Consider the following 27,652-nt stretch of genomic DNA (forward strand, 5'->3'; position numbering starts at 1 on the left):
ACTAGGAACCTGTAAAGTTGCCAGACAATGATGAGAGCCCAGTTAACATAGGAGGCAAGTGTTTTATGGGTAGTCTATGGATGTGTGATTTTTCTCTATCTTAAATTTTTTTTAATATATTTTTATTTACTTATTTTAGGTGTTTTTATTTATTTTTGAGAGAGAGCGTGTCTATAGCCATAACACCCTGAATGCACCTGATCTTGTCTGATCTTGGAAGCTAAGCAGAGTCGGGCCTCGTTAGTACTTGGGTGAGAGAGAGAGAGGACGTAACAGGGGAGGGGCAGAGAGAGAGGGAGGCAGAGGATCTGAGGCCAACAGCAGGCTCGAACTCACAAAACTGAGCCAAAGTCAGGTGCTTAACTGACTGTGCCACCCAGGTGCCCCAGATTTTTCCCCATATTTAATTAGCAACCTGGTTATAGGAACAGAGGCAGTTTGATTCAGGGTTAGAGATTTTACTAGTCAGATACTAGTAATCTGAATAAAAATTTCAGATTTGTTTCATACCTGTTGGAGGTATGAGAAGAGTAGAGATAGTGGTTGATGGATGGAGTCTAGGCTGAGTAGGAAGAAAAAAACAATGGAGAATGTAGGGATGTCAAGAATGGTGTTACTGATGAGATTCAGAGAACTGATATTGAGGATAAGCTGGATAGAAGGTTTGGGTCAGAAAGTAGATATTCAGGATTTGGGAGATGGAGCAATTCCTGGGGATGATAAGGGCTGGGTGTGGCCATGGAAGTGGATGGCTAAAGTGAGTGGAAGGGAAAGGCCTTTGTATTTGAGATCAAGAACTGAGGAGCTGGGTGTTGGGTGGTTGTTACATCATGGTGATAGGAAGACTGAGGTTCAGGCAACGAATAAGAAAACAGAGAAGTGAACCAGAGGATGGTATAACTAGAGAGCCAAGACACTTGAGTTTTATATAAAGGCACAGGACAATGATGACGTTGGAAGGAATGGAGAAGGATGAGCAACACCTAGGATTTTGGGAAGAGGTCATGGCATTCAGGAGAGAGAGCTAGATTTCAGTTATGGCACAGAGATGGATGAGAATGTTGGAAGAAGAGGTGGAGCGTGTTTATTGCTTTTTTTTTTTTTTTTTCCTGCCTTCAGAATTAGAGGGTATATTCAGAGGTTTCATTAGAAAGAGGGAAAAGAGGAGGGAACATACATTTTGGATGGTGTCCAAAGAGCAATAGCAACAGATCCTGGCGACTGAGAGAAGTGGGCATTTCAGGCCTCAGAGAGAAACTGGCCACAGCTAGGATTAAGCGTGTTTGTCAGAGTATTGCATCTAGGTAGTTTCGGTACTTATTGGGAAGGCTTTGCTACATTGGTGGTGTACTGGATGGTGGGTCCTCTGCAGGGCTTTATGCTCAAGGCTGTCTTAAGTCTTCTGATGAGGATTGGTGAAATTAGGATTGAGGTACTGCTGAGCAGAGACTATTACCTGGTTGAGTAACAAGATATCCTCTAGAAAGCCAGAAATATGGAGGAGTAGGAGGAGGGGTTACAGATCTGTGGGCAGGATTTTATAGTAGTTGAGAGCCTAAATTAGGTAATAAGTGCTTGTTTGTACCCACAGGCTGTTAAGGTGCACGGAAATTTGTGTTAGGTTACTCATTGGCCCAAAGGTGCAGAGTGGGTAAGAGAAAGGAAGATCCATTTTTGCCATCTTTGGTCTGTGTGTTTTTACTTACAACTCTGTAAGGCAAAACGTGCATCTGAAAGTACTGGGGTAGGTAGGGAGATAACATCTGAATGAAACATACCATGTTTTATTCAGAATAACCAGACCACTCTAGAACCTGGAGTGTGGGGAATGGAAAGGAGCATCTGTTTTACTTCGACCTTTCTCTGCTTGATGGGAAGAACTTGACCTCACATTAGGTCACTTCAATAAGATTGGGGAGGATATAGGGGTGGCAGGACATTTTTAACCTCCAGTGGTCACAGGCACACATGATAACACTGAAGAGAGAAGAGAGAAACACTCAATTTGAGTGCTTACTGTGTGATGCTAAGCACTCTATTGGGCTTTATATTATTGTTTTGCTCCTCATAGGAGCTCTCTCAAGTAGTATGGATTATTCTCATTTTATTATAGGCGAAGAACTAGATTAACTTGTCCAAAGTCAAAGATCAAGTAAGTGATGGACCCTGGACCCTAGGATTCAATTTCAGATTTGTCTGACTCCAAAGTCTGAACTTTTCCTTTTTTTTTTTTTTTTTTTTTACGTTAATTTATTTATTTTGAGGGAGAGGGAGAAAGAATCCCAAGCAGGTTCTGTGCTGACAGATCCCGGGATCATGACGTGAACTGAAATCAAGTCGGATGCTTAACCAACTGAGCCACCCACTCACTCCTGGGATTTTCCTTTTGTAGGTTGTTGGGATTGGTGTGGCAGGTCCTATTGGTAAAGGGAAACTGAAGCCTTTAGTACAAATAAGGGAGAAACTGAAGCAGTTTTCAAGAGTAGAGTGAGTCTGTCACAGGGAATGGCTCTGAGGAAGGCAGAAAGCAAGTGTAGGAGAAGAGACAGAGAAGATGGCTGGTCTTGATTACAGCCTCATTATCTCCTAACCACTGGGAAATGGTTAGGGGGCAATTTAGTAAGAGGAAATGGCCCAAGAGTCCAGCTTTGCAGGATTTTCTATTTTTCCTGTTTGCAGCCCATTCTAGGCAGAAGCTCATCAAATTCTGGGTATAGACAAGGGCTTGATTTAGGGAGGCAGACTGGCCATTGGAACAGCTCTGTCTCTGTCTTCTCTTTCCCTTTTTGAGGAGGACTTGTGACTGAGTGCTCACTCAGGGCACCTGGGTGGCTCAGTCGGTTGAGCGTCTGAGATCATTTGGCTCAAATCATGATCTCACGGTTCATGGGTTTGAGCTCCGGGTCGGGCTCTGTGCTGACAGCTTAGAGCCTGGAGCCTGCTTTGGATTCTGTCTCTCCTCTCTCTGCCCCTCCCTGGCTGATGCTCTGTCTCAAAAATAAATAAACGGTTGAAACAAATGAAAAATAAATAACACTTAACCAAGAGTGTGGAGACAGGAGTTTCAGTGCAGCCTCTGACAAAAGGAACAGCAGTGGTAGGTAGAGTGACACTCATTTATTCATGGAAGATAAGTATAGGTTGTTTTCCCAGGGGAACCTGAGAAGTAACATCAGGAAGAGAATGGGGGCTAGGCCCAAAGAACTGACCTATTTAGAGGTTTTAGCAAGGATCTGGAGCTGCTTCCTGAGCCCTGGCACCCAGGGCCCTGTGGCCTGTGCCTTGTGTTTTGGTTTAGAGAAACATGTTGGGAAGGTAGAAGTGAGATAGAAGGCAGACTCTCTCTGGGCACTCAGCTTTTTCTGTTGGTCTGATGTGGCTCTGGACTTTGCAATAAACAAGGGGTTCAGCTGTGCTAGTTGAAAGTCTTGGATATTTAACTCTTCTGGGTTCTCAGGGTCTTTCCGGAACCTTGTAGGCTCTGCCTCCTCATTGGTCTTAGGTGCTTCATATACAAAGATAACCTTGTTCTTTAGCTTGTTTTGGATCCAAGGATCAGTTGAGGCCAGGAGAGTTAATGTTTCTTGTAGCTGCATTGAAACAAAGGTCTATGGCTGGTTTACTTCAGGCTAAGGCTGGGAGGGGAGGGGGTGTCCCAGTGAGGGGGTGCTCTGGCCACAGGCCACTGGGGTCCCATGGAATGAAGTCAAGGTATAGTGTGTGAGGGCTTATTCCCTTTCCTCCCTCCTGACAAAGAGCAAGTGGTAAGGATGGATGGGGGAGGCTTGGAGGAAGGGTAGAGAAGAGGAAGAGGTGGGCAGGAATGCCTTACACTGTTCTTCACAGCCTGGCTCTTTTCCGCATCTAGCATGTCCAACAGCAAGTGGAACACTTGTGGGCTGTGGATCCCCAGGACACCCTGGCAGAGGCAGAATGTGCCTAAGTAGTCAGCCTAGGAAGATGCCCCATCTGTGCTCTTTTCCATTCTAGTCTCCATGATGACCCTGTCATCTGGCCTGGAGAGAGGGGGAGCTGTGGCTTCCCAGCTGAGGTGTATCCCTTTCCTTCCCTTTTGGGGCCACCGCATTGGGTTCCAGTACATACTGTTCACCAGAAAGAGTCAAGACAATTTCTGCAATACCTAAGCAATGCCTCTCATACCTATCTCCTGTCCCTTATCCCACCTACTTCCAATCCTGAAGAAAAGGTCATTGCTGAATTCGTGGTAGGGCTGGAATTCTGATATAAACCACCAAACCTCCCCAAACTTTACAGTCCTTTCTTCCCTGAAGTAATTGCCCTCAATTGCCTACTCCCCTTGCCATCAATACATCTGGTCAGAGAAGCAGGGCTGGCCTTACCAAAGAGATGACTGCTTCCTGGCGCGCAGTGGCATTTGAGTTCATTAGTTGCCTGTGTGGAAGGAAGTGAATGTGTTATCCAGTTAGAGGGTAGGAGGAGGAGGGCTGGTTGTTTCTTCTGACAGCCCAGAGTGAATCGAGCACAAGGCCAGAGAGTGATGCTGATTACATCAATTTCTCCCTCTTGTTTCTTGGGTTAGGAAAGGGGCTGGGAAGGGAAAGGCAGATAATACAATTTGCCAAGAGGTAGCAAATGACAATTAGGACTTGCATCTGTCCAGAATTCTACCTTTTTATTTTTTTATTTTTATTTTTTAATGTTTATTTATTTTTGAGACAGAGACAGAGCATGAGTGGGGGAGGGTCAGAGAGAGAGGGAGACACAGAATCTGAAGCAGGCTCCAGGCTCTGAGCTGTCAGCACAGAGCCCGACGCAGGGCTCAAACTCACAGACCATGAGATCATGACCTGAGCTGAAGTCGGAAGCTCAACTGACTGAGCCACCCAGGTGCCCCCAGAACTCTACCTTTTACAGGTCCCTTTCATGTCCTCATCTTAATTCGAGCTTTTATATTTTATATTTTATAGCAGCCCTGAGTGGTAGGTATTAGCAGTACCCTTTTGCCAATGAAAATTCCAGGGGTCAAAGTAACTTGGCCAGGGGCACAGGCAAGAGAACTGGGATCAGATTCTCAGCTCTCTGACCCTGTGCCCCTTTCTGCCAGCCTGAGCCACTCACGCCTCCACCAGGTTCATCATCGTAGGCTTCATCTTCAGCTCTTCCACAGTTTCAGCCACAGCCTGCCTCATAGCCTGAAGAAGGATTAAGGTGGGACAGTAGAGAAAAGGAATGCAGGAGTGTGCCTTTAAGTGCTCACAAACCTTTACCTTGTGCTATGTATGGTCCTTGCCTTGAGGTCTGGTAGGGGAAGCGTGCGGGTGAGTAGACATGTACACTACTGTGGTAAGTGTTACAAATGAGCTAAGTATAGGGTGAAAATAGGGCCTCCTCAGTCTGGGTACCAGCAAGATGTTCTGGAGGAAGCAATGCCTCAGCTGCAGCCTGAAAGGTGGATGGGAGTTAACCAGTAGAAGGGTGGGGGTGGGAGATTTTGGGGCAGAGAGGAGGGCATGTACAAAAGCTTAGAGGCAAGAGAGCACAGAGAGGTTAGGAAACAAAAAGGAGTTCAGCGTAGCTAGGTGACCACACCGAGACTCTTCAGAGTGGGGCACTCTGAGGAGTTACACTGAGATAGCAGGTATAAACCAGGACAGGGTGATCTTAAGCATAGCTGGTGTGTGGCCGTGAGTGGGAGTGGGGAAAGCTGAAGCTAGAGAGGTGAGCAGGCCTTGGGTGGTGAAGGGCAATGTAAGCCATTCTGAGGGCACTGGGGAGCTACTGAAAAATTTTATGCAGAGGTGAGACACAATCTGATTTACATTTCAGAAAAATGGCTTTGGAAGTTCTGTGGCTGGTTCTGTAACAAGGTAGAATAGAGATAAAAGCAAAGGAACACAGAGGAATGCAGGGTTGATTCTGGTGGAGGTGATTTGGGAAAGCTTTCCATAGGAGGTGTTTGGACTGGCCTTGCAGCAGCAATGGTATTATAACAGGCAGAAGGAGGGAGGGAGTGAATAATAGCATGAGATAGTTTTCACCTTGCAGAGGGAGGGAGGGTTGACTTGTCATTGTGCTGAGAGAACTGCCTCCCTTGCAAAGGCAAGGTGGCTTGAAAACATGGGCTGCATTAGGGGAACAGGGAATGCGTTAGAGTGAATGTGATACGTTTTGGGGCAGTGTGATGGGAGCCAAGTCAGGGAGGTCTTCAGAGAAGGGAGAGGAGACGGGTTTGGGTTGCCTGGGCTTGGGAGCTTTGGTCTCACAAGGAAAGGTTCATTGTAAGTCTTCCTCCAGAGCAGGTCAAATGTGAATCCCTCCAGCCCTTGTGCCTGGATCTTTTCCAGTCCAATGGTCTTGAGCATCTGGGTGGCTTCAAAGCGGTGCTAAGGGCAGAGGTGGGGAGGTATGAAGGATAGACTCTTCATCATCCCTCTTCATCATTCCCATCCTATTGCTGGAGAAGGAAGGGTGCTAGGTAGCCTTAGACCTTACCTCCAGGACACTAGAAGAGCACAGCTGGTCTAGGATGGCCCTGATGACTGTGGCTGAGTGTACATGCATCATCTTGACCAGCATCCTAAGTGCCTGTGGGGGGCAGGCAGGTGGGATGGGGTGTACAGGGCCAAGAGGCATCTGGATGGCCAGGTAGGCTTGAGGGCTGAGCCTAAAACTCACAGGGAACAGTTGGGGTCCATTCTCCTGCCTCTTGGCCTCTTGAGTGAGGGCATGAGTTCATGTGTGCACATATGTGCACATTTTTTTTTTAATGTTTTTATTTATTTTTGAGACAGAGACAGAGCATGAGCAGGGAAGGGGCAGAGAGAGAGGGAGACACAGAATGTGAAGCAGGCTCCAGGCTCCAAGCTGTCAGCACAGAGCCCGACACGGGGCTCGAACTCATGAACCGTGAGATCATGACCTGAGCCGAAGTCGGACGCTTAACCGACTGAGCCACCCAGGAGCCCCACGTATGTGCACATTTAAAATGAACACTATTTCAAATCAAACATACACAGACATGTGCATGTATGCTTATGTCTACCTGACCCCATACTCATGTATATACATATTCACAGACACACAGAGGACCCCACAGTGTTCCCTGCTGAAACTTCTTTGGTTGAGTATGACGGGGTCCAAACTGTACCAAAGTCAGCACTGGCCTTTGGTTCCCCAGCACTCCCCAGGGAGTCCAGCCTTCTGCCCCTCACACCTTCATCCGCTGGGTTTTGGACCCTTGGCTTAGGCATTGCAGCAAGAACTCTTGGGCTATTTTGCTGCAGGGCCTCAGGAAACCCAAGCACAAGGCTGCCTCCACAGCTGCTTCATTTGATGACTTCTTTATCAGCATCTGCAGAACAGGCACCAACTTCTCTTCATCCCCGACTTGAGTTCTCTGAGGGAGACAAGAAGTGAAATAGCCAGGGGAACTATATCTTCATCCAGACATTGTTAAGAGGGCAGTTCACTCTTACTTCCAGAGCATTCTTCTTCCTCCCTAAAATGAATCTCATGTCATCAGATTAATTTACCCATGTCCCCTTATTTTTGCTGTCATCCACATGCTCCTAGGTCATATCCCTTCATTTCTCTATGACATCCATCCTGGATGGATGGATGTCATTCTCTTTAACACTTCTGCTGTCTTAATTCCTGACATTTAAAAAATATACATGCCATTGATCCCACTCCTGCTATCCAATAAACTTGTCCTTCATTCTGTGTCAGCCCCTAATTCTCAGGTTTTTATCATTACCCATTACTACAGCTTCTCCATGATCTCCATTTTATGGATCCCATTCTCTGACCATCACCGCTTATCTTTCCAGCTAACTTCCTGATGCCAGTAATTGTTGGACTCCACAAGGATTAACAATTCACTGAGCACCTTTTTATTGCTCATTTTCTTCACTCTCTACCCAGCTTAAACTTCATGGTCCTACTATAGTCACTTCTCTGCCTCACTCAACTCCTTTACCTCTTCTTGCTTCATTGTAGTCAACTTCCCACTTTGTGCCTGTACTTTCTGGAGAAAAGCCCACAGTCATGATGGCTGATCTTGCTTTAAACGTATGAACACAAACCTCACATAGACCCTTAGTCCTACCTAGTAACCGTACTGTTTTTCCTTGGGCAAGTCTTTTTCCCTCTCCTGATTCACACCCTGTCCTTTTGGAACCTCTAACACTTCTTCCTCTGTTCTTATTCTCAGCTGATGACCTTGCTTCTTTACTGAGCAAATAAAAGCAACTAGAAAAGAAGTTCCAAAGACACCTAACCACCATTTCTATCCAACTTTCAACACCTGCACGTATATGTTCTTCCCTTCCTCTTACTACTGGGTACTCTGACCATCTATCTAAAGTCAATCTCTCTACTTGTGTGTTAGATTTCATCTCTTCTCACCAAATCAAGAACATTTGTGCACAACTCTTACTTCTCCCTTCAAAATTATCATTTTTCTGACTACTGGATCATTATCCCTTAGAATAGAAACATGCTGTTATTTTTCTTTTTTTCTAAAATCCACCCCCAGTACCAACTACAGCCCTTTCCAACACTTGGAAAATTGTCCATTCTTGCCATCTCTAATTTCTTTCCTCCCGTTCACTCTTAAACTCATTATGTCAGACCTATACCCACCCCCACCAAAATTGTTCTTGTTAAGATATTCAAGGATTCCTGCATAGTTAATCTGTGTATTGATTCTCAGTCCTTATATTATTCGATACAGTTGATTTGTTTCCTTGATATATGTTTTTCACTTGATTTTCAGAATCTCAAGACTCTTTGAGTTGTCTTCCTACCTATTGGCCACCTATCATTATTTCCTGGTTCTTCCTCTTCTCCCTGAGCTCTTAATGTTGGGATGCCCCTAGACTTGATTCTTGGTTCTACTGACCTCATCTAATTGAATGACATTAAATGCTGTCTGTATGCCAACAACTTATAAATTCCTTTCTCTAGTTCAGACTTCTAAACTCCAAATTGTACATACAACTGTTTACCTGCTGTCTCCCTTGGAGGTCCAATAGACATCTCAAACATAACTTGTCCAAAACAGGACTTCCGATACTACCTTCAAACCTGTTCCACCTGCAGCTTTCTCCATCTTAGTTGATAACAACTCCATCCTTCAGCTGCTAGGCCAAAACCTTGGCTTCATCCTTGTTTCCTCACTGTCTTTTATAGTTCACATTCTACCTGTCAGAATTTTACTAGCCCCACTGCAACCACCGTGGTCCACGCCACATTTATATCTCACCAGGATTGCTTTCGTAGCCCCTAATTGGTCTTTTTGCTTACACCTGACACCCCACCCCCACCTCCCCATATTTCTCAGAACAGCAGTCATAGTGAACCTTTTGAAATGTAAGCTAGATCATGTCACTGCTTTGCTCAAAATGTGTAATGGCTTCTTACTTCACTCAGAGTGAAAAGCCCAAATACTAAAGTCGTCCAGAAAGCAATGACCTAGTATGATCTAGTCTAGTGGATCTAGTAGATCTAGTAGATCTAGTATATCTAGTAGATCTAGTATATCTAGTAGATCTAGTATATCTAGTAGATCTAGTATAATTGAGTCTCCTGTTTACTACTTTGACATATCTTCATTTCCTACTGCTTTCTCTATTCCCACTCCGCTTCAGCCACACTGGCCTCCTTGCTGTCCCTTGACCATCCAAGCATGCTCCTGCCTCAGGGTCTCTGCATTGATTGGTCCTTCTGCCGGGAATGCCTTCTTTCAGATAACCTGCAAGGCTAATGCCTTGACCCTCTTTATGTCTTTGCTCAGATGACCCCTTCTAAATGAGGCCTTCCCTCCCTTCTGGGTTTAAAACTACGACCTGTTCCTGTCCCCATTTGGCATTCCTGATCATCCTCACCCTGCTATGTAATTTTTCCACTGCACTGGTTACCTGTAACATACTATATAATTAAGTTTATTGGTTATTAAATATCTCCTCGACTAGAAGGTAAGCTCCACAAGAGCAGGGGATCTTAGCCTGTTTAGTTCACTGATGTATCTCAAGGGCCTAGGACAGTGCCTGGCATGTGATAGCTGTTTAATATATATTTGTTGAGTAAATGGATGGATGATGAATTCTACTTCACGTGGAACAGTGATGGGATCAAAGTAAGAGGATCCTAAAAGGGGAAAATTTTTGATTAGTGTCAGCAGACTCTTGATCCCTTTCCCCTCTTGAGAGAGGTTTTTTCTTTAGTAGGTTTTTAAGGATGATAATGATTACCACTTAAAAAGCACAGGCGTTGAACTAGATGCTTCACCTACATTATTGCATTTAGTCTTCCCAACATTGCTATAATTACTATCTTCATTTTATTTATTGGTTTAATCCATTATTGGTTTTTAGTTTTAGAAAGAGGGTGAGAATGCAAGCTAGGGAGGGGGCAGAGGGAGAGAGGGAGAATCCCAAGCAGGCTCCACACTCAGCACAGAGTAGGACACAGGGCTCCATCCCACGACCCCGGGATCATGATCTGAGCCAAAATCAAGAGTCAGATGCTCAACTGACTGAGCCACCCAGGCGCCCCTAATCCATTAATTTTTATGTTGGTTTCAGGTGTACAATATAGTGATTCAGCAATTCTGTACATTACTCAGTGCTCACCACGATGAGTGTAGTTACTGTCAAGAGTTTAGAAATGGACACACTGCGGCTCTGAAAGCTGGCTTGTCAGAGCTCGTGTGACCACGAAGTGGCTATGCCAGTGCTTCTGTGCGGGGAAGCTATTCCACAGGGAACTCCACAAAGACAGTGTCTTCTCCCATCAAGGCTAGGAGCCGGGTTACCTTCTCCCTGACCTAACCCCAGCCAACACCATCAATTACCTTGCCCCAGTTACTGACTCTCCTCCCAGTCACCTTGTCTTTGGGGACAGCAGCCTGGGAGTTGAGAGCCACTCGTAGCCGTGTCAGAGAATCCATCCTTTCCTCCTCATTTTGCCCCTTCAACTGTGTGATGAGAACCTGGATCACGTGCTTATTCAGGCAACCTTGGACAGGGAGGGTCCTCAGGTCAGGGCAGAGCCTCAGGGACTGTTCTTCTCTGCCAGGATTCATTTGACTCGACTGTGCCCTCAAGACAGAAGTTCTAAGTACTAGGTCCTGAGGTGTTACCTATCTTCTCAGGACACTCATGCATGGCTGCAGTTCCAGGGGCCCTCTCTCTCCCTCCTGTCTCTTCTCTCTTTTCACCCCACTGTCCTCTCTCTGCCCACAGTGCTAAGCTGAAGTGACTTTCCTTACTCAAAGGGGAAAGGAGCTCCTCTGCTTCCTTTCTCACCTTTCCCTACTTCTCCCTACCCCCCCACCCGCCCCAGGGAGAGGACACACTCACCCAGGAGGGCCAGGCTTCGACAGGCCTCAGACTTCACTTTCTCTGAACCGGTTTGGGCCTGATTTAAGAGGCAGGTGGTGGAAACATGCCATAAGTTGATGGAATGTCAGAGCTTTCAGAATCATCTCAACTTTTCATTTACAAATGAGGAGACCAAGTCTAGAGAGTGACCTGTCTATGCTCAAACATAGAGTACAGGCAGGGCGGTGCAATGGAAGGAACACAACTTGGGAGTAAGACTTTCGTTCAAATCCCTATCAGGTATCTAGTAGCCATGTGGCCTTGGGCAAGTCACCTGGCCTCTCAGAGCTTCCATTTATCTTTAGAAAAGTGCAGATACTACCACCTATTCCTAGTTTGTAAGATTTAAATGAGAATATGGACAAGAAAGCATGTTCCCCATTATAAATTGGCATATAAACACGGGGGATTAAATCAGTTAAGGTAGAGAATGAACTCAGTCCAAGTTCTTTCCTGGCTTTTCAGTTGAGGGTCTTTCTGTTAGACAAAGGGGACCTTCACATTCCTCCATCCCCATCAAGCTGTCCTTCAGAGAAGCCAAGGGCATGAGATAGTGCATGCTGCACACTGGCAGCTCTCCTCACTGCATCTGACCCAGCATCGTTGCACCCTGGCAAGCCTTGTCTGTGCCCATGTGCCCGTGCTCTACACACCTCAGCATGAGCTTCATGTGGCCTCAGACTCACCACCTGCCATAGTGCCTCCATGACAAACTGCTCACTGACGCCCAGGCACCCCAGAGCCTGCAGGAACAGGGGTGGAGGAAAGGGAAGAGCCCTCAGGCAGCACCCCTGTGAGTTACTGTCCTTTGGATACAGCTGGAGTTTTCCCTTGGAATACCTCCTCCCTCCCTCACTTCTTCCCCCAGCATCTTTCTCCTCCCCAGCTCAGCTAGCTCCTGTGACTATGCTCCACCACCCTTGCCACCTCTCACCTGTGCTGCATAGAATTGCTCAGGCTCTCTGGGAGATTCCAGGCTTTTTGTGAGTTCCTGCCCATCCAAGGGAGCCAGTGGAAAGGAAGAAAGGGATAAATATAGTTGTAGAACTTCAAACAGGTGCTCATCCAATCCAGTCCCTTTTCCTTTCCTCCCTCCATTTTGCAGGCAGGGACTGAGGGCTGAAGGATAATGTGAGCCCAAGGTAAGGACACCCACAAAGGGAGTCTCCCCATTCTCCCTCCCACCGTGGTCCCTGACCTTTAATCTTTGCCACTTCAGGGGGTCCCCAGCAGGGTCTGAGGGCTTGGATCCCATCTGAGATTGTATAGTCAGCTTGCTCATAGGGAGATGGAATTTTTGGATGGGGGTGCCCTCTTTGAGTTGCCTGTGTGAGAAATTGCACAGGCTGGCCTTGGACCCCTTGTTCCCTCCCTCCTACTTCACAAACTCTCCTCTGCCCTTGATCCTCAGCCCAGCTCAGAGATGGGACCAGAGGAAGACGGATGAGCCTCCTCCTACCCCAGGGTCCTCTCTGGGATCTATAAGCTGGGCTTGCCCCACCCCCTCTCCCACTCCTACCTTCTCCTTCTTCTCTTTCCCAGAAAGTGTGGAGGGTGTGGAGAAGAGGAAAGGTCAAAACACACCTAGGGTGATCTCTCATTTTCCGCAGCATCTTCTCGGCCTCCCGTTCTTGTCGCTTATCATATAGGGTGTGCCAGTGTGTGTAGACCTCAGGCTTCTTGAGGTAGCAGTAAGGCACTGAAAGTGGCTTGCTTGGGTGCTGCCTCCAGCACTCTGGGCTAGGGGGAAACTCCTCCTTTGGCATCTGGGGGGTGTGAGTGGCACAACAGTGGCAGGGGGGTGTTCCTCAGCCAGGAAAAGGACCAGGATAAGAAGGGACTAGGTGGGATGCCTGGGTGGCTCAGTCAGTTAAGCATCCCGACTCTTGATTTCGGCTCAGGTCATGATCTCATGGTTCGTGGGATCAAGCTGCATGTAGGCCTCTGTGCTGACAGTCAGGGGTCTGCTTGGGATTCTCTCCCTCTCTCACTGCCCCTCCCCTTCTCGTTCTCTTAAAATATATAAACATTAAAAAAAAAAAAGGGACTAGGTAAGAGAGACACCCTTCAGTCTCTCATCTGAGCTAGAGTCTGGGACTTCCTACCCCTACCCTGTGTGACTTGGGCAAGTTGCTTCACCCACCAAGATCTCAGTCTTCTCATCTGCAGAGTGGAGCTAATAATCCTTGTTCTTTCTGTACCCGTTGTTGCAAAGGACAAATGGGATAAAGATCGTGAAGCCATTGTTGATCTGTAAACCAGTCTTAGTACACAGTTTGGTTATTTGAGGATCTCAGAGCACTTTGAGAAGGCCATCAGGGCAAGGAGATGGGAAAGGCAAGGGGCGAGGCAGATGTGGAGTAAAGAGGGGAAAAGACAGGCTACTGCTCCTTCATTCAGGCATGCAGCAGGTACTTACTGAGCACCTAAGTGCCAAGCATTGTCCTAGGTGCTGGGGAGGCAGGTGTTACCCTGCTCTCATGGAATTTAACAGTGTCATTGGAAAAGCAGAATTTCTTTAAATACTCTATCTCTTAGGGGCGCCTGGGTGGCTCAGTTAAGTGCCCGATTCTTAGTTTTGGCTCAGATCACGATCTTAGGGTTCATGAGATCGAACCCTGTGTTGGACTCCACGCTGACAGCATGGAGCCCGCTTGGGATTCTCTCTCTTTCTCCCTCTCTATGCCCTTCCCCCACTCATGTACATGTTCTCTCACAAAATAAATAAACTTAAAAAAATCTATCTCTTAAATGGTTGTGAAACTGTAGCTCTGATTGTAGTGAAGGGTTGTGTGTAGGTCAGGGGCTTTCTCTGCAGATTTGGCTTGGATTCATTCCTATTTCTTCTCCAGTCTTCCTCAGAGTCAGTTCTTTGAGCAACAAAGAAGAGGGGCTTCAGCCAGTGGTTTTCAGTTTGGTGATTGAGAAGATCATAGTGAAGATTGTCAAATCTTTGCCATTTTTTCAGAAAGTGTAGTATTGATTCACAATGAGCAGGGTTGTCAGATTTAGTGAAAACCAAGCAAATGAAAAACAGGACGTCCAGTTAAATTTAGATTTTAGGTATTCGATACCCTATTTGGGACATATTTATACTAAAAAAGTATTCATTGTTTATCTGAAATTCAAATTTAGTTGGGCATCCTGTATTTTATTTGGCAACTCTAACTATGAGGATCCCTGTGCTAATGAATAATGATGACTCATTATTAAGCACTGCCTGCATAGCCCAGGCCTTACAGATAATATGTTGTAGCAACTCTACAAATGGAGCAGGACAGGGAGCCTGTGACAGAGGAAGCTCCTGAGACTCAGGGAGGGAAAGTGACTTGTCCAAGGTCACACAGAGTTAGTGGAAGTCCCAGGGGTGAGTGTGTAAGGGTTCTGTGAACTGACCTTAATGAAAAGGGACCATCTGCTGATGCTCCTACTTCAACAAAGTTCCCAGGGTGGCAAAAGTTAGGGGTCTTACCTGGTAGCGGGACAAGGGCAGGCGAACAGGAGCCATGGCTTTTCTGAGTTCTGTGGTACAAATGGTGGGCTAGGAATCACCCTTTTAGGCATTCACTTATTCAGCATTTAGTGAACACTGTGTATTAGAATTACTGGGGGGAACTTTTAACCTGCTTCGGCCCTATGCTAGACTAATTGAATTTGATTCTCTGGGGATAGGGCTTAGGTATTTTAGAGAGTTCCCCAGAGGATTGTTTTTTCCTTTAATATTTATTTATTTATTTTGAGAGGGAGAGAGCACAAGTTGCAGAGGGGCAGAGAGAGAGGGAGGGAGGGAGGGAGAGAGAGAGGGAGGGAGAGAGAGAGAGAGAGAGAGAGAGAGAGAGAGAGAGAATCCCAACAGTGCAGAGCCTGATGCGGGGCTCAAACTCATGAACTGTGAGATCATGAACTGAGCCGAAACCAAGAGTTGGAGCTTAACCGACTGAACCACCCAGGTACCCCTCCCCAGAGGATTCTAATGTACAGCTGATGGTGAACCACTTGTTCAGTGGTTCTCAACCTTGAGTGTGCCATAGAATCATCTGGGGAGCTTGTTAAAATCAATTTCTGGCACTCAGTCTGAGTATAGATTCAGTAGATCTGGAGTGGGGGCTGGGAATTTACATTTCTAACAAGATACTGATGCTGTTTGTCCTGGGAACACACTTTGAGAACCACTGGTCTAGCTGGTGAGACAACTGTTTACTAGTAACTAACAAAGGGAGAAAAATGTGAAGATACAGGCACAGGTGGTACAGATGAAGGCCCCCCTACTCTGGCTGTGGGGATCAGGGAAGGTTTTCCAGAGGCGATCATACACAGGCTCAGTCTTTAATCCACATAGGGGGTAGCCAGATAGATAAGGGGGAAGAGTGTTAGGTTCAGGGAACAAATTCTTTCAAAGACTGGGAGGTGGGGAATTGGGTAGAGAGCAGGGTGCAGAGAGGTGAGCAGAAGCTGGGGGGACACACAGATGTCCCATCTTCGAGGGCCCTGGTGACTTACTTTGAAGGCTGTGGGGAGCCATCAAAGTGTCCAATGGCCTGCCCTGACCCTTCCTGTGGATTTGTTGAACTCACCAGACCTGTGTCTGGGAGAGGGAGCCAGAGAGCTTTTCTTTTCAGGCCCCACCTTGACTCTGTTCCTGTCTGTATTCCAGCCTCACCTTTGGTCCTCTCTGGGTACTCCAGCCATGGGTACTTGAACATCGACGTGGCGATGTCAAGGATGTCAGCTGATATTTCGTAGGCCATCGTCTTCTTCTCCTGGTGGGGCCAGAGGGAGCCCAGACAGGGCAGTACAGGGCTGTTGAGAATGTGGGGGAACAGCTGGGGGAGACCTGTCCTCTGTGGCACAAGAGGGATTGGTGAGGAGTCGGGGCTTCTGTGGGTAGAAGCTTCTGAATGTTTTGAGCAACCAGGTCTCCTAGGTAAATGGAAGACTCCGGTTCCATTCTCCAGCTCCGCCCCCAACCCCTCTCCGATTCCATTCTCCAGCTCCGCCCCCGACCCTTGGCATCTAACGGCTGTGGCCTTGAGCCAGTCGCTTTACCTCTAGGAGCTTCAGTTTCCTCATCTGAAAAGCTGGAAAGTCATGTCCATCTGGGAGTCAGAGGGGCTGAGGTGAGGCATAAATGCGAAGGAGAGTCAAAGCATTTGGTGAACTGTCAAGCTCATATCAGCCCATGTGAGGGGCAGGGGTGGTTCTTAGGATTAGTCACCAGGAAAATGGCAGGAACGGGAAAGCCCCTTTTATATACGCACCTCCCTCCTTGGCAGCAAGAGACTGGGCTTTTGTCTGTGTCATGACGAGCTGCCTTCCAGACCTCCTACTTTTGCATATGTTGTTCGCTCTACCTGCAAGTCCTTTCCTTTCCTTCCTGCTAAACTGCTTCTCCAATCTTTCCAATTTCATTTAAAGGTTATCTCATCTCTGAAGTCTCTTTTGTCTGCCTGGGCCCCCCTCCTCACCTCCTTCAGTGGTATCTTTCCCCTCCACCACCGCCACCCCAGTGTGACCACAGCCTTTTGAACAATTGCTTCCTTTTAGGTGTGTATCATACATTTAATCTGCCTAAAGGTAAAGATTGTGGCTTGTGGCTCATTCACCTCTCCACTCTCCACCCCTCTGCAACCCCCCCATGCCTGGCATAGTGCCTGGCACACAGCAGGGAGCTGGCTGTGGCAAGAAAACATGAGCCGCCAGGCCATCAGACTCAACATCACCACCAGTAAGCCCATGAGACTCCACATGACCACCAGTAAACTGACATGTACCCTGATGTGCTGCACTGAGACAGCGGCACCCATGCGGTGTTCCTGCTCAAAATGTTTAACCTGGATCTAATTATGAGGAAACTATCAGGCAGATCCAAACTATGAAATATTCTACAAAGATTTGATCTGAACTCCTAAGAAAGAAATACTTGAAGACAAAAAAAAGTGTGTTAAAAGTCACTAAAAGACATGGCCACTAAATTCAGTGTCAAATATTGAAAATCAAACCAGGAGCCTGCTTGGTAACTGCGACGAGAATTTTAATGGAAAGCTGATTTCTTACATTTGCCAGTCAGCCCTTCGCAGCGAAGGGGCTGCGAGGGGAGATTTGGCTACAGGAAGCCCAGTCTTTCTCCCTTCTTCGCCTCCAGAGACATACTGACTTCCTTTCTGATGGCAGAGCTGCAGCCTGAAGCTCAGAGCCAAGAGACTTTCTGTGCATAAGGCAGAGCCTCAGGAACTCTTGGAAGCTTTAGATGGAGGAGGCTTTTATAACTGCTGCTTAGTGGTGGAATATGCACCCTCCCAGGAGGGAGTGGGAGTAGGGGTGGGTGGGGACTTTCCCAAGCTAGTTAGGACATAAACAAGAAGCAGCAGGAAACTTTGCACAAGTTCAGGCTCTAGGTGCCCTCCATCCTAGTTCATCTCCAAAGAGTTGATGTAGTCCCGCACCCATTTCTTCTGTGGGTTGGCACACACCTGGCGCTTCCTCCGGGTGACAAAGCTGTGGGAGAAGAGAACAGGATGAAACCTGGTCAGCACCCGGACAGCCAGGTTTGGGGATAATGGTACTGGGGTGGAGCATTCTTGAAGCTCCATGAGATTGGATTTGTAGCTTCTAAGGAAAGGATGTTTCCTCTTCTCTTGGGTCATATGGCTCCAAGCCAGAAGCAGATCTGTGTGCATTTTAACTCCCACACAAACATATGCAGCCTGGAGAGCTAAGGGGATATGGAATCTGAGGGGTCCAGGGTTGAGCTGGTCAACCACTAGCCTTTTCTCTGAACTTCTTTGTCTCAGACCCTGTGCTGGGTGCTCTAGATGTAGAGCAAAGAGGTGTCTTCTAGGAACTGAGTGATGGTTGAGTAGGTGAGACATAAGAAGTGGTAAACATGTGATTTTTCTTTAGATAACAGTGTCTGGCACAGGGTAGATACTCAACAAATGAGTACATCTCCGCATGTGGGGGTGAATGAAAGGACATGAACCTGAGTCTGAATTTTACCACTTAACCTGGCAAATAACTTAAGGCCTCTGAATCTATTTGTTTACCTCTAAAATACATAGAGAGGGGCACCTGGGTGGCACAGTCAGTTAAGCGTCAGACTCTTGATATTGGCTCAGGTCATGATCTCACAGTTTATGAGATTGAACCCTGAGTTGGGTTCTGTGCTGATAGCGCAGAGCCTGCTTGGAGAATCCCTCCCCGCCACCAAATAAATAAATAAACTTAAAAATATATAAGTAGAGATAATTCCTACTTTGCACTGTTGTTGTGAAACTTAGTATGTGGGAGTTTTGGAATACCACACATGTATTATTATTGGAATGTTATGGGACCTCTTCTTTAGGATGGATCAGACCAACATGACACCAAAGGTCCTTGTACTGGGCATCGTGCTCACAGAGGTTGAAGGTCCCCAGATATTGCCAGCGTCAAAGCACTTCTACCAGTTAACTGGCCAGAATGCAGAGGCCTCTGAGAGCGAGAGGTCTTATCTCTACAGGTGTTGATAGCATGTGAGAGGCCTTATCTCTACAGGTGTTGACAGCATGCGTTGGAGGTATCAAAGCCTGTGGGGCTGGGGCTTGGTCCAGCTGCCTGTCTCATCTGTTTGCTGGGATACTGGTTCTATGGGGAGCAGGGGAGGGGTGCAGGGGTGGAAACCATGGCCTGGATAGCGGTGCTGTGCCAATTAACATGTTCCTTTTGGGCCAGCCCTGTCTACTTGGACCTTTCTCCAAACATTATGAGGCCAAATGTTTTCAAAGTGAAGGCTTAGGTTGTCTGGTGAGAACGAGGATTTCTTGGTTTCTTTTTAGGTTCTGTCCTGAATAGTGCTTGCTCTCAAGGAAGCTGCCTCTCCTTTTCTGAGACTCAGAGCCCCTTGACCATCTCTCTTTCTTCCGCTCTAGTGTGCAGAGGGAGGGGGTGGGGAGACAGAATATTGTGGGCTCTCGTGCCTCCTAGTGTTTGTTTTCTGATTTGGGTGCTGAGGGAGCCAGACCAAGACCCTGCCGTTGTTCAGCCAGAAGTCAGACAGGAAATCCTGTAGACTTGCTATCCTCTGGCCTCAGCCCCCTTAGCCTGTGGCCAGGAAATCAAAAGGGCAGGAAACAAATATCTGGGGTGAGGGTTTGTTTCTCAGGCCTCCGTTTCCTCCTAAAGAATGTGAGACTGAAGAACAACTCCTCCTGGCCAAGCTTCTCTCCCTGCCCCCATTTTGGGGACCCCCTACTTGCCTGATTTCCCTCCTGCCTTTCTGCTTGTTCTCTTGGGAGCAACCACCTTCACCTGCCCCTTGAGAACAGGTGTTCTCAAAATTGCTGCCCTTTTCTGTGTGTGTGTTTAATGTTTTTATTTATTTTTGAGAGAGAGTGGGGGAAGGACAGAGAGAGAGGGAGACAGAGGATCTGAGGTGGGCTCTGTGCTGACAGTGGAGAGCCCAATGCAGGGCTCGAACTCACGAACTGTGAGCACATGACCTGAGCTGGCATCCGACACTTAACTGACTGAGCCACCCAGGTGTCCTGTTTTTTTTTTTTTTTTTAATGTTTATTTATTTTGAGAGAGAGAGAGCAAACATGAGTAGGGGAGGGGCAGAGAGGGAGGGAGAGAGAGGGAATCCCAAAGCAGGCTCTGCACCATCATCACAGAGTCCAATATAGGGCCTGAATGCCACAAACCTTGAGATCATGATTTGAGTTGAAGTCAAGAGTCAGACGCTTAACCAACTGAGCCACCCTGGTGCCCCTCTATGTTTTTTCTGCCCCAAGTCGCTGGGCCTAGGGCTTAATGGATGTTTATTGAATGAATTAGTGAACGAATTGCATTCACTCATCAAGTTTTACTTGTCACTTCTATGTATATAATCATATATTTGGAGGAGGAAGAGCAGTTAACACATATCAGGTACAACTGTGTGCCAGGGAATATTCTAATATTGTTTTTCATTTCATTATTCTCACTTTGACCCAGTGAGGGAAGAACTCCTATTTCACTCCATTTTGCAGATGAAGAAATGGAGGCTCAGAGAGGTTAACTGATGGATGCAAGCTCCTGCAACTGCCTAGGGGCAGAGCTGGGACTCTAACAAAGACTGACTAGCTCTGGAGCCAGTGCTCACCAAGACTCTGCTATAGATTGCCACTCTAGTATCAAGAGACCCTTTCCTCCTATATAAAAAAATTCCGGGGTGACTGGGTGGCTCAGTCGGTTGAGTGTCCGACTTCAGCTCAGGTCATAATTTCAAGGTTCATGGGTTCAGGCCCCATGTGTCTCCATCTTTCTCTGCCCCTCCCCCACTTGCACTCTGTCTCTCTCTCTCAAAAATAAACATTTTTTAAAAATTAAAAAAAAAAGGGGCGCCTGGGTGGCGCAGTCGGTTAAGCGTCCGACTTCAGCCAGGTCACGATCTCGCGGTCCGTGAGTTTGAGCCCCACGTCAGGCTCTGGGCTGATGGCTCAGAGCCTGCAGCCTGTTTCCGATTCTGTGTCTCCCTCTCTCTCTGCCCCTCCCCTGTTCATGCTCTGTCTCTCTCTGTCCCAAAAATAAATAAACGTTGAAAAAAAAATAAAAAAAAAAAGCCCTATCTCTAGCGCCAGCACTGTTTCCTAGCTCCCAACCCCCCTTCTCACACTCCGTGCTGGACATTGCCACAGGGTTTTTGTGCTGCCACCTTGGCTCTTTCCTCTTTAAACAGCTCTTCCTTGAGACTTCAGGGGGCTCCACACTTCTCCAGCCATCTGGGTCAAAACCTTCATGTCACCCTTAACCCCCCTGTCATCCTTGCTCCTGACCTTACATCACCTGGCGGGGCTTGCCAACTCGGCCCTTGTCTCCTTCCCTTCCCTTCATGTCCCGTTCAGCCTCAGTACCGCTCGTGTGGATGAGCATAACAGCTTCTAATCTGGACCTGACTTTCCAGCTCACTTCACACTCGATCTGATGCTTTGGCGTAATTGTGCTGACACTCAAGGTCCCAGTGCTTTCCTACACAGGGATGCTGCATCAACCAAAGGAGAGTCTTGGCGACATTCGCTCTGCCTAGTGTACCCAGTCCCTCAGGCTTTTCTCAAACAGCACCTTTTGCAACAAACTTGTCCCTTCTTCCAACCCCAAGGTGGGATGTGCTCCTGCTCTCCTTTTGTAATGTTTTTATTCACGGTTGCTCTAGTCATTTTGCATCTGTCTTTGCCTCGGATTAGACTGAGTCCCATGAGGGCAGCGATGGTGCTTTATTAATCTCTAGCTGCCCATAACAGGTGCTCAAAGAAGGATTGTTTTCTTTTGAAAAGTATTTGCCTTCAGAAATAAAATTAGTAGTGCTAAATATTACCACTGACTTCAAAGGATGCACCAGAACTAAAGGCAATGCTGAATACCTACAGCTTTGCAAGTGTCCCAGGAGTTTTTGGATTAAAAAACTTCACCGTTATATAGGAAAGTTCTTGATTGCCCCATTTGCGTTCTTTAAGTCTCTATTATCTTAAATCTCTTTTTTTTAACTTTATGTATTTATGTTGAGAGAGAGAGAGAGAGAGAAGGTACAAGTGGGGGAGGCGCAGAGAGAGAGGGAGAGAGAGAATCCCAAGCAGGCTTTGCACGGTCAGCACAGAGCCTGATGTGGGGCTCGAACTTACGAACTGTGATATCATGACTGGAGCCGAGATCAAGAGTCAGACACTTAACTGACTGAGCCACCCAGGCGCCCCTCATCTTAAATTTCAAAAGCAACTATTGACCTTTCTATAGTAGAAAGAGGAGGCTCCAAAGACAGTCTCTATCCCTCACTTACTTTGCAACGTTGGGCAAGTCCCCAAACCTCCCTGGGTCTCAGTTTCATTGTCTGAAACATGGAGAAAATTATGCATACCTAACAGAGTTGTTACCATGAAATTGAGAGAGAACACACAAAAACATTTGATACACAGCAGGCACTTCTAGGTAGTAGGGATTAATTTTTTAAAAATGTATTAGTTTTCATTTAAAGGAAAATCTCGGGGCGCCTGGGTGGCTCAGTCGGTTGAGCGTCTGACTTCAGCCCAGGTCATGATCTCGCCGTCTGTGAGTTCGAGCCCTGCGTCGGGCTCTGTGCTGACAGCTCGGAGCCCGGAGCCTGTTTCAGATTCTGTGTCTCCCTCTCTCTCTGACCCTGCCCTGTTCATGCTCTGTCTCTCTCTGTCTCAAAAATAAACATTAAAAAAATTTTTTTTTAATTTAAAAAAAGGAAAATCTCATGTCATTATTTCTTCACCAACTGATAATTTTTTTAAAAATACACTCTAACTAGGATCCTGACCTCTGACCTCTCCTCCCTAGATCCTCTGAGGTTGTAGGTGGACTTGATTGGGTGTGAGATATGGGGGAACGTGGGGTTCTTAATTGGAGAGGGATGGCCACATTGATCTTTTCTCCACGCAGGAACATTGTAGATCACGTTAAAGTAAAAGTCACGTCTCTAAGGATCAGAGACCTGATCCAGGGCATCAGAGTGGGGAGGACCCCCTGGGGACCCCTTGTCTAATTCTGTGTGATAGCAGAGGGGGGTCTGAAGCCTCAGAGGGAGGAGCTATGGCTATTTGGGCAGCTGGAGGATGGGTGGAAGCGGATAGGGCATCCTCTTAGAGGGCTCCTGTGGGGGACTGGCTGTGGGACAAAAGGTGTCCCTTCCTCACCCCCCACTCCCCCCAGAGGGTCCACAGGTCTGAGACTCACACGACTGCTGGCATGGAACACTTGCTGCTGGTGTAGAAATACTCCTGGAGGTGGGTGAGCGGCAGTGGGTGGGAGAGGTAGGCAAAGCAGCAGGGGGTGGTGTCCGAGGCATCTGGGAGGAGAAAGAAAGGAGACCCTTGTGTTCATTGCTGTTGCACATGGAGTATTGTGCTGGGTATGTTATCTTGGATAGACTTTTACCCTCCTTTGGCTGAAACTGAGGCTCGGAGAGCTACGGTCACTTGGCCATGGGCACATAGTAGCAGAGTGGGGATTCCAACAGAGAACTGAGAAGATCTCTGCAATCCCTTATCTAATCCTTGAGTCTTGCTTGGACCCCTCCCTCTGCACCATAACCCCCTGCCTTCAGTTCTGCGGACATGCTGGGCTTCCTCCTGGCTTGTCTTGGGAACTTTGCCTTATTCTTGCCCTCCTGGGATCCTCAATGGATTCACAAGTTGCTTTCTTTGAGAGCTACGGTGGGGTAGAGGGAGGTTTCCAAAACTCACACTTCATGGCTCAGCCTCAACCCCTAAGAGGGGCCTGAACATATGTATTGCATCCTGGGAGCTTCTGGCTGAGGCATGGTAAAAAGGGCTCTGAACAGAGAAGGAGTTTTTCTTGGTCCGTTAATTCAGGATGACCCTGGAAAGGGTCAGTTGCCATTTCCCAGTAGAGTAGGAATGTTTAAGGGCCAGGTAGAACTGGATTTGAACACCAGTTTCCCCACTTCCTAGCTGTGTGACCTCAGGCAAGTTACTTAACTCCTCTGGGCCTCTGTTTCCCCATCTGTAAGTCAAGCTCAGCCACTCAAATAGTAGCCTCAAATATTAAATGATGTGGTATATAGAACAATCAGCCTAATAATTGATCCGTACCAGATTTTTAAAAAATCCTCTCCCAAGTCCCACTTGTTCCATCTATGAAATGGGGACAATATGACTGTCCCAGGAAGGTTTTACTAATGCTTAGAAGTTTCTTAGAAACCCTGCTGGTGATAGGCATGAGTTAGCTGTGTTTTGAGGTCAGTTTAGGCTACCTCTGACTGCTTATACCTCTGGCATCAGTCCACACTCAGCACCCGAAGGTCTTGGATGTAGACCTTGAGGACAGAAAAGTTGATCAGAGGGTCCCTGCCATGAAGTGGCTTTGAGATCTATCAGGGACAATAGATCCCTTACTGTGTAAAGCAGTATATAGGAATGTAAATCATAGGGTTCAGACAGCATAAATACTGCAGTTGAAAAGAGGGCAAAGTCTGGGCCAATCTGAAGGTCTGGCCCCCGGGGCTGCAGTGGTCAGGACTTGACTTACATGGGGATGCAGAGGCAGGAGCGCAGAAAGCGGCAGTGAGGAGGACTGCAAAGGCAGCTGTGGAGACCTTCATGGTTCCTTCTGGGTGGAGGCTGCGGGAGATCCACCTGCTGTCTCAGAATCTTCTGCAAGGATTCTCTGCAGCTCAGACTGGCCCTTTATAGTCAGGCCAGTAGAGGGGGCACCACCCCACGGGGAGTTTCCAAAACAGTAGCCACACACTGGTTGATATCATAAGTGAAATTGCACAAAACGGAAAAGAAAACTGAAATAGGCTCCGGAAATTTGAGGCTCGCTCTCTCTTCTCCTCACTGTCTCTGATCCAGAGTGAGCTCATCGGTTCCTCCAGAACCACTCTCCAGGGCAAACCTCCATTTGCCGTCCAGAAGAGCTAGTATAGGCATTTGTGGTGGAAAACCTCTTTCTTTGATGGCATCCTCAGCTTCCTCTTCTAGGGTAGGGATCCTCATCAGAGGTCAGGACACTGCTTCCTTGGGGTCAGAAGAGGGCAGTTAGGACGGATTTGAAACAACTGGGTGTTTATTTGGTTGCTTTCAAAGTTAATTGCTCTTGCATTACAGATCTGTATTTCCCCTCTCATCCATGGAAGGGTGTTATTTATAAAGTGCTTGATTGGGAAGGGGAGGGTTCTCTGACATATAGCCCCAAAGGAAGCTAGCCACTATTCTCAAGGCTTTACAGGTGTCAACTCATTTACTCTCATTGTGCCCATTTCCCCCATTTTACAGATGAAGACATTCATCTGTAAATTCTGGGATCCCATCTCGTTCCTAAGGTCTTCTTCGGTACAAAAGTTACAGAATTTGAAAGCTGCAGAGGACCCTAGGGATTATTTCTTCCATGTTCTTCAATTGCAGAGGGGAGGAGAAGTAACTTGCTAAGAACACACAGCCAATGAACGATGGGACCAGAACCTGGGTGCCCTGGTTCCTGCTTCAGTGCTTTGCCTACTCAGTACTGCTTACGTGAAAATCTTAGTGGTTGGGGGGTGGGGCATTCTTGAACTGAATCCATGAAGTGGTCTTGATTAGAGACAGGGTCCTTACTCCATTCCAAAGACTTGGGTAGAGTAAATCTTCATCAATTCCTAATTTGGATAATTCAGAATAGTGACAAGTTGACATCTGAATTATCTAAGAGAAAATTGTCTATAAACAATGACAAAAGCAAACACATTTTAAAAAAGTGTAACTTAAGAAATACAACCTTCTAGAATGTTTTCTTGCTAGCTCTTGTGACATATGTAACTTGGTATCTGAGGGTGACTGAATCACCCAAAAGGGAACGACCTTACCTCGTTTCTTCCTCACAGTGACTTTGAGGAAGGGTGGTTATTCTCATTTTATAGAAGAGGTCATTAAGGTCCTCAAAGTCACATGGCTGATTAGTGGGATTGAACCTGGGTGCTTCTGATGACCAGACTCCAGTCTTTTCCACTGACTCATATCAGGCCACTAACAGTTACTGCATCCCAAGTTGGTGCCAGGTGCTACTCTAAGCTTGTCATAGGAAGCCTCTCTTTCCTTCCTCATGACTCATGAACTAGGTTATAATAGAAACACAGTTTTGAAAAATGTGGCCATCTCATTTAAAAAAACCCATTGCAAGTACTTTGGAAACATTCATCTATCTACATACAAATGGTCTGCCTGTTTTTTTTTTTAATTTTTTTAACGTTTATTTATTTTTGAGACAGAGAGAGATAGAGCATGAACAGGGGAGGATCAGAGAGAGAGGGAGACACAGAATCTGAAACAGGCTCCAGGCTCTGAGCTGTCAGCACAGAGCCCGACGCAGGGCTCGAACTCACGGACCGTGAGATCATGACCTGAGCCAAAGTTGGACGCTTAACCGACCAAGCCACCCAGGTGCCCCTGGTCTGCCTGTTTTAATTGTTCCCCTCACATAGTTCCCTTAGTTACCAAACGTGTGTGTGTGGGGGGGGGGGGGGGGCTGTGTAGCCTGGTGGCCAAGAGCAGGGGCTTTGGTATTTTTCCCATTTTTTAGACAGTCTTTGGCAAATTACGTTATCTCTCTGGTTTTAGTTTCCTCATCTATAAACCAGGGATGATAATTATGGTCCCTTCCACAGCTGTTGAGACAGTTAAGTTCCCATAAATGTGTTCATGCTTGTAAAGCTCTTAGTACAATGCCTGACACGTTAAGTACTTAATAACATTAGCTATTATTATCAGGTTATTATTAAGAGTAAGAAAATGGCAGTCCCTTTGGGATATTCTATACTTTAGGCTTTTTAAAGTGTAGACCAGGCTCCCAAGTGATATGATTAGTGAGCTTTATCACAGAAACTGTGTATTTTGAAGCAGATGGGTCAATGGAGGCTTAGAGAGGTTAAGTGACGTGCTTAAGGTCACATAGTCTGAAGTGGTAGAACTCGACATTGAACCCAAGTCTTAGACTTTCTATCACACTGCACTATTTCTAGAGAAATCCTAAAACATCTGCTAAGGTTCAGTTTTTCCATGTGAGTTCCATTTCTGTTTCCTTTTTCTGATCTCAGTTTCCCTCTTTGAGGAAGAAAGCAAAGTATTTTCCTGGATACCAGATATGCTGAGTTGGGACACTAGCTGAGGTAAGAAGTGAGGGGAAACCAGAGATGGACTAATATGATCCTCATCTTTATATCCTGATGACCCTTTCTGGTTGTGTGTGTGTGTGTGTGTGTGTGTGTGTGTGTGTAAAAGGTAGTGGGAATGGGTGGGTGGGTGGGTAGGGTGTTGTGTTGCTGAGCAGGAATAGGCAATGTGTATGTCAGGAGTATGTTTCTTTCCTTTTGGTGGTTCCAGTGGATTGTGGGGACCAGAGAGGGGGAAGACCTTAATTACAATTCTATTTCTACCCCTCACTACCTCCTGTGCAAAATCACATCTGGACTCATGGAATCAGTATATTCTTTGGTTCTGAGGTACTGATTCCATGAGGAAATCAAAGTGCCTATGGAAAGTAAATGGTGTGGTACCTAGTGCAGGGTGCGTATTCAATGAATGGCAACTATCCTTATGATTCACCCAGCATTTTATGTTCCTGAAAACTAGGGACGCCTGTCTGTGTAACCCACACACGGGTGGTTGAGAGGATCAAGGAGAGTAATGACTGTGGACGTGCTTAGGAGACTGTAAGGTGAGATACAAACATCACGAAGCCCTCTCTGCCCTTCCCCCACTTTCTGCCGGTATGTCTGGTCTACACCTGCTCAGTCAGTCCTTCTTCACCTGTAAACT

The 27,652-nt window shown here is 46.8% G+C and overlaps 2 protein-coding genes across 2 annotated transcripts; both read right to left on the reverse strand.

Moving 5' to 3' along the window:
* Positions 1 to 3,102: 3,102 nt before the first annotated feature.
* Positions 3,103 to 17,278, reverse strand: HEATR9 (HEAT repeat containing 9). Its single transcript, XM_025917885.2, has 15 exons — positions 16,027 to 17,278; positions 14,839 to 14,888; positions 12,951 to 13,132; positions 12,565 to 12,691; positions 12,301 to 12,357; positions 12,053 to 12,109; positions 11,346 to 11,403; positions 10,871 to 11,001; positions 7,196 to 7,378; positions 6,475 to 6,567; positions 6,246 to 6,365; positions 5,101 to 5,174; positions 4,362 to 4,413; positions 3,833 to 3,919; positions 3,103 to 3,590 (listed from the first exon to the last, which is right to left on the reverse strand). Exons 1-15 carry the CDS (start codon positions 16,112 to 16,114, stop codon positions 3,210 to 3,212), a joined length of 1,740 nt encoding a protein of 579 aa, XP_025773670.1. The 5' UTR covers positions 16,115 to 17,278; the 3' UTR covers positions 3,103 to 3,209.
* Positions 17,279 to 17,380: 102 nt separating this feature from the next.
* Positions 17,381 to 24,549, reverse strand: CCL5 (C-C motif chemokine ligand 5). The gene is made up of 3 exons (XM_025916326.2): positions 24,390 to 24,549; positions 23,076 to 23,187; positions 17,381 to 17,861 (listed from the first exon to the last, which is right to left on the reverse strand). The coding sequence occupies exons 1-3, from the start codon at positions 24,460 to 24,462 to the stop codon at positions 17,774 to 17,776; spliced, it is 273 nt and encodes a 90-aa protein (XP_025772111.1). The 5' UTR covers positions 24,463 to 24,549; the 3' UTR covers positions 17,381 to 17,773.
* Between the last annotated feature and the right edge of the window lie 3,103 nt (positions 24,550 to 27,652).

This window comes from Puma concolor, chromosome E1 (assembly GCF_028749965.1).
Source record: "Puma concolor isolate L17-30 chromosome E1, mPumCon1.1.hap2, whole genome shotgun sequence".
Taxonomy (NCBI): domain Eukaryota; kingdom Metazoa; phylum Chordata; class Mammalia; order Carnivora; family Felidae; genus Puma; species Puma concolor.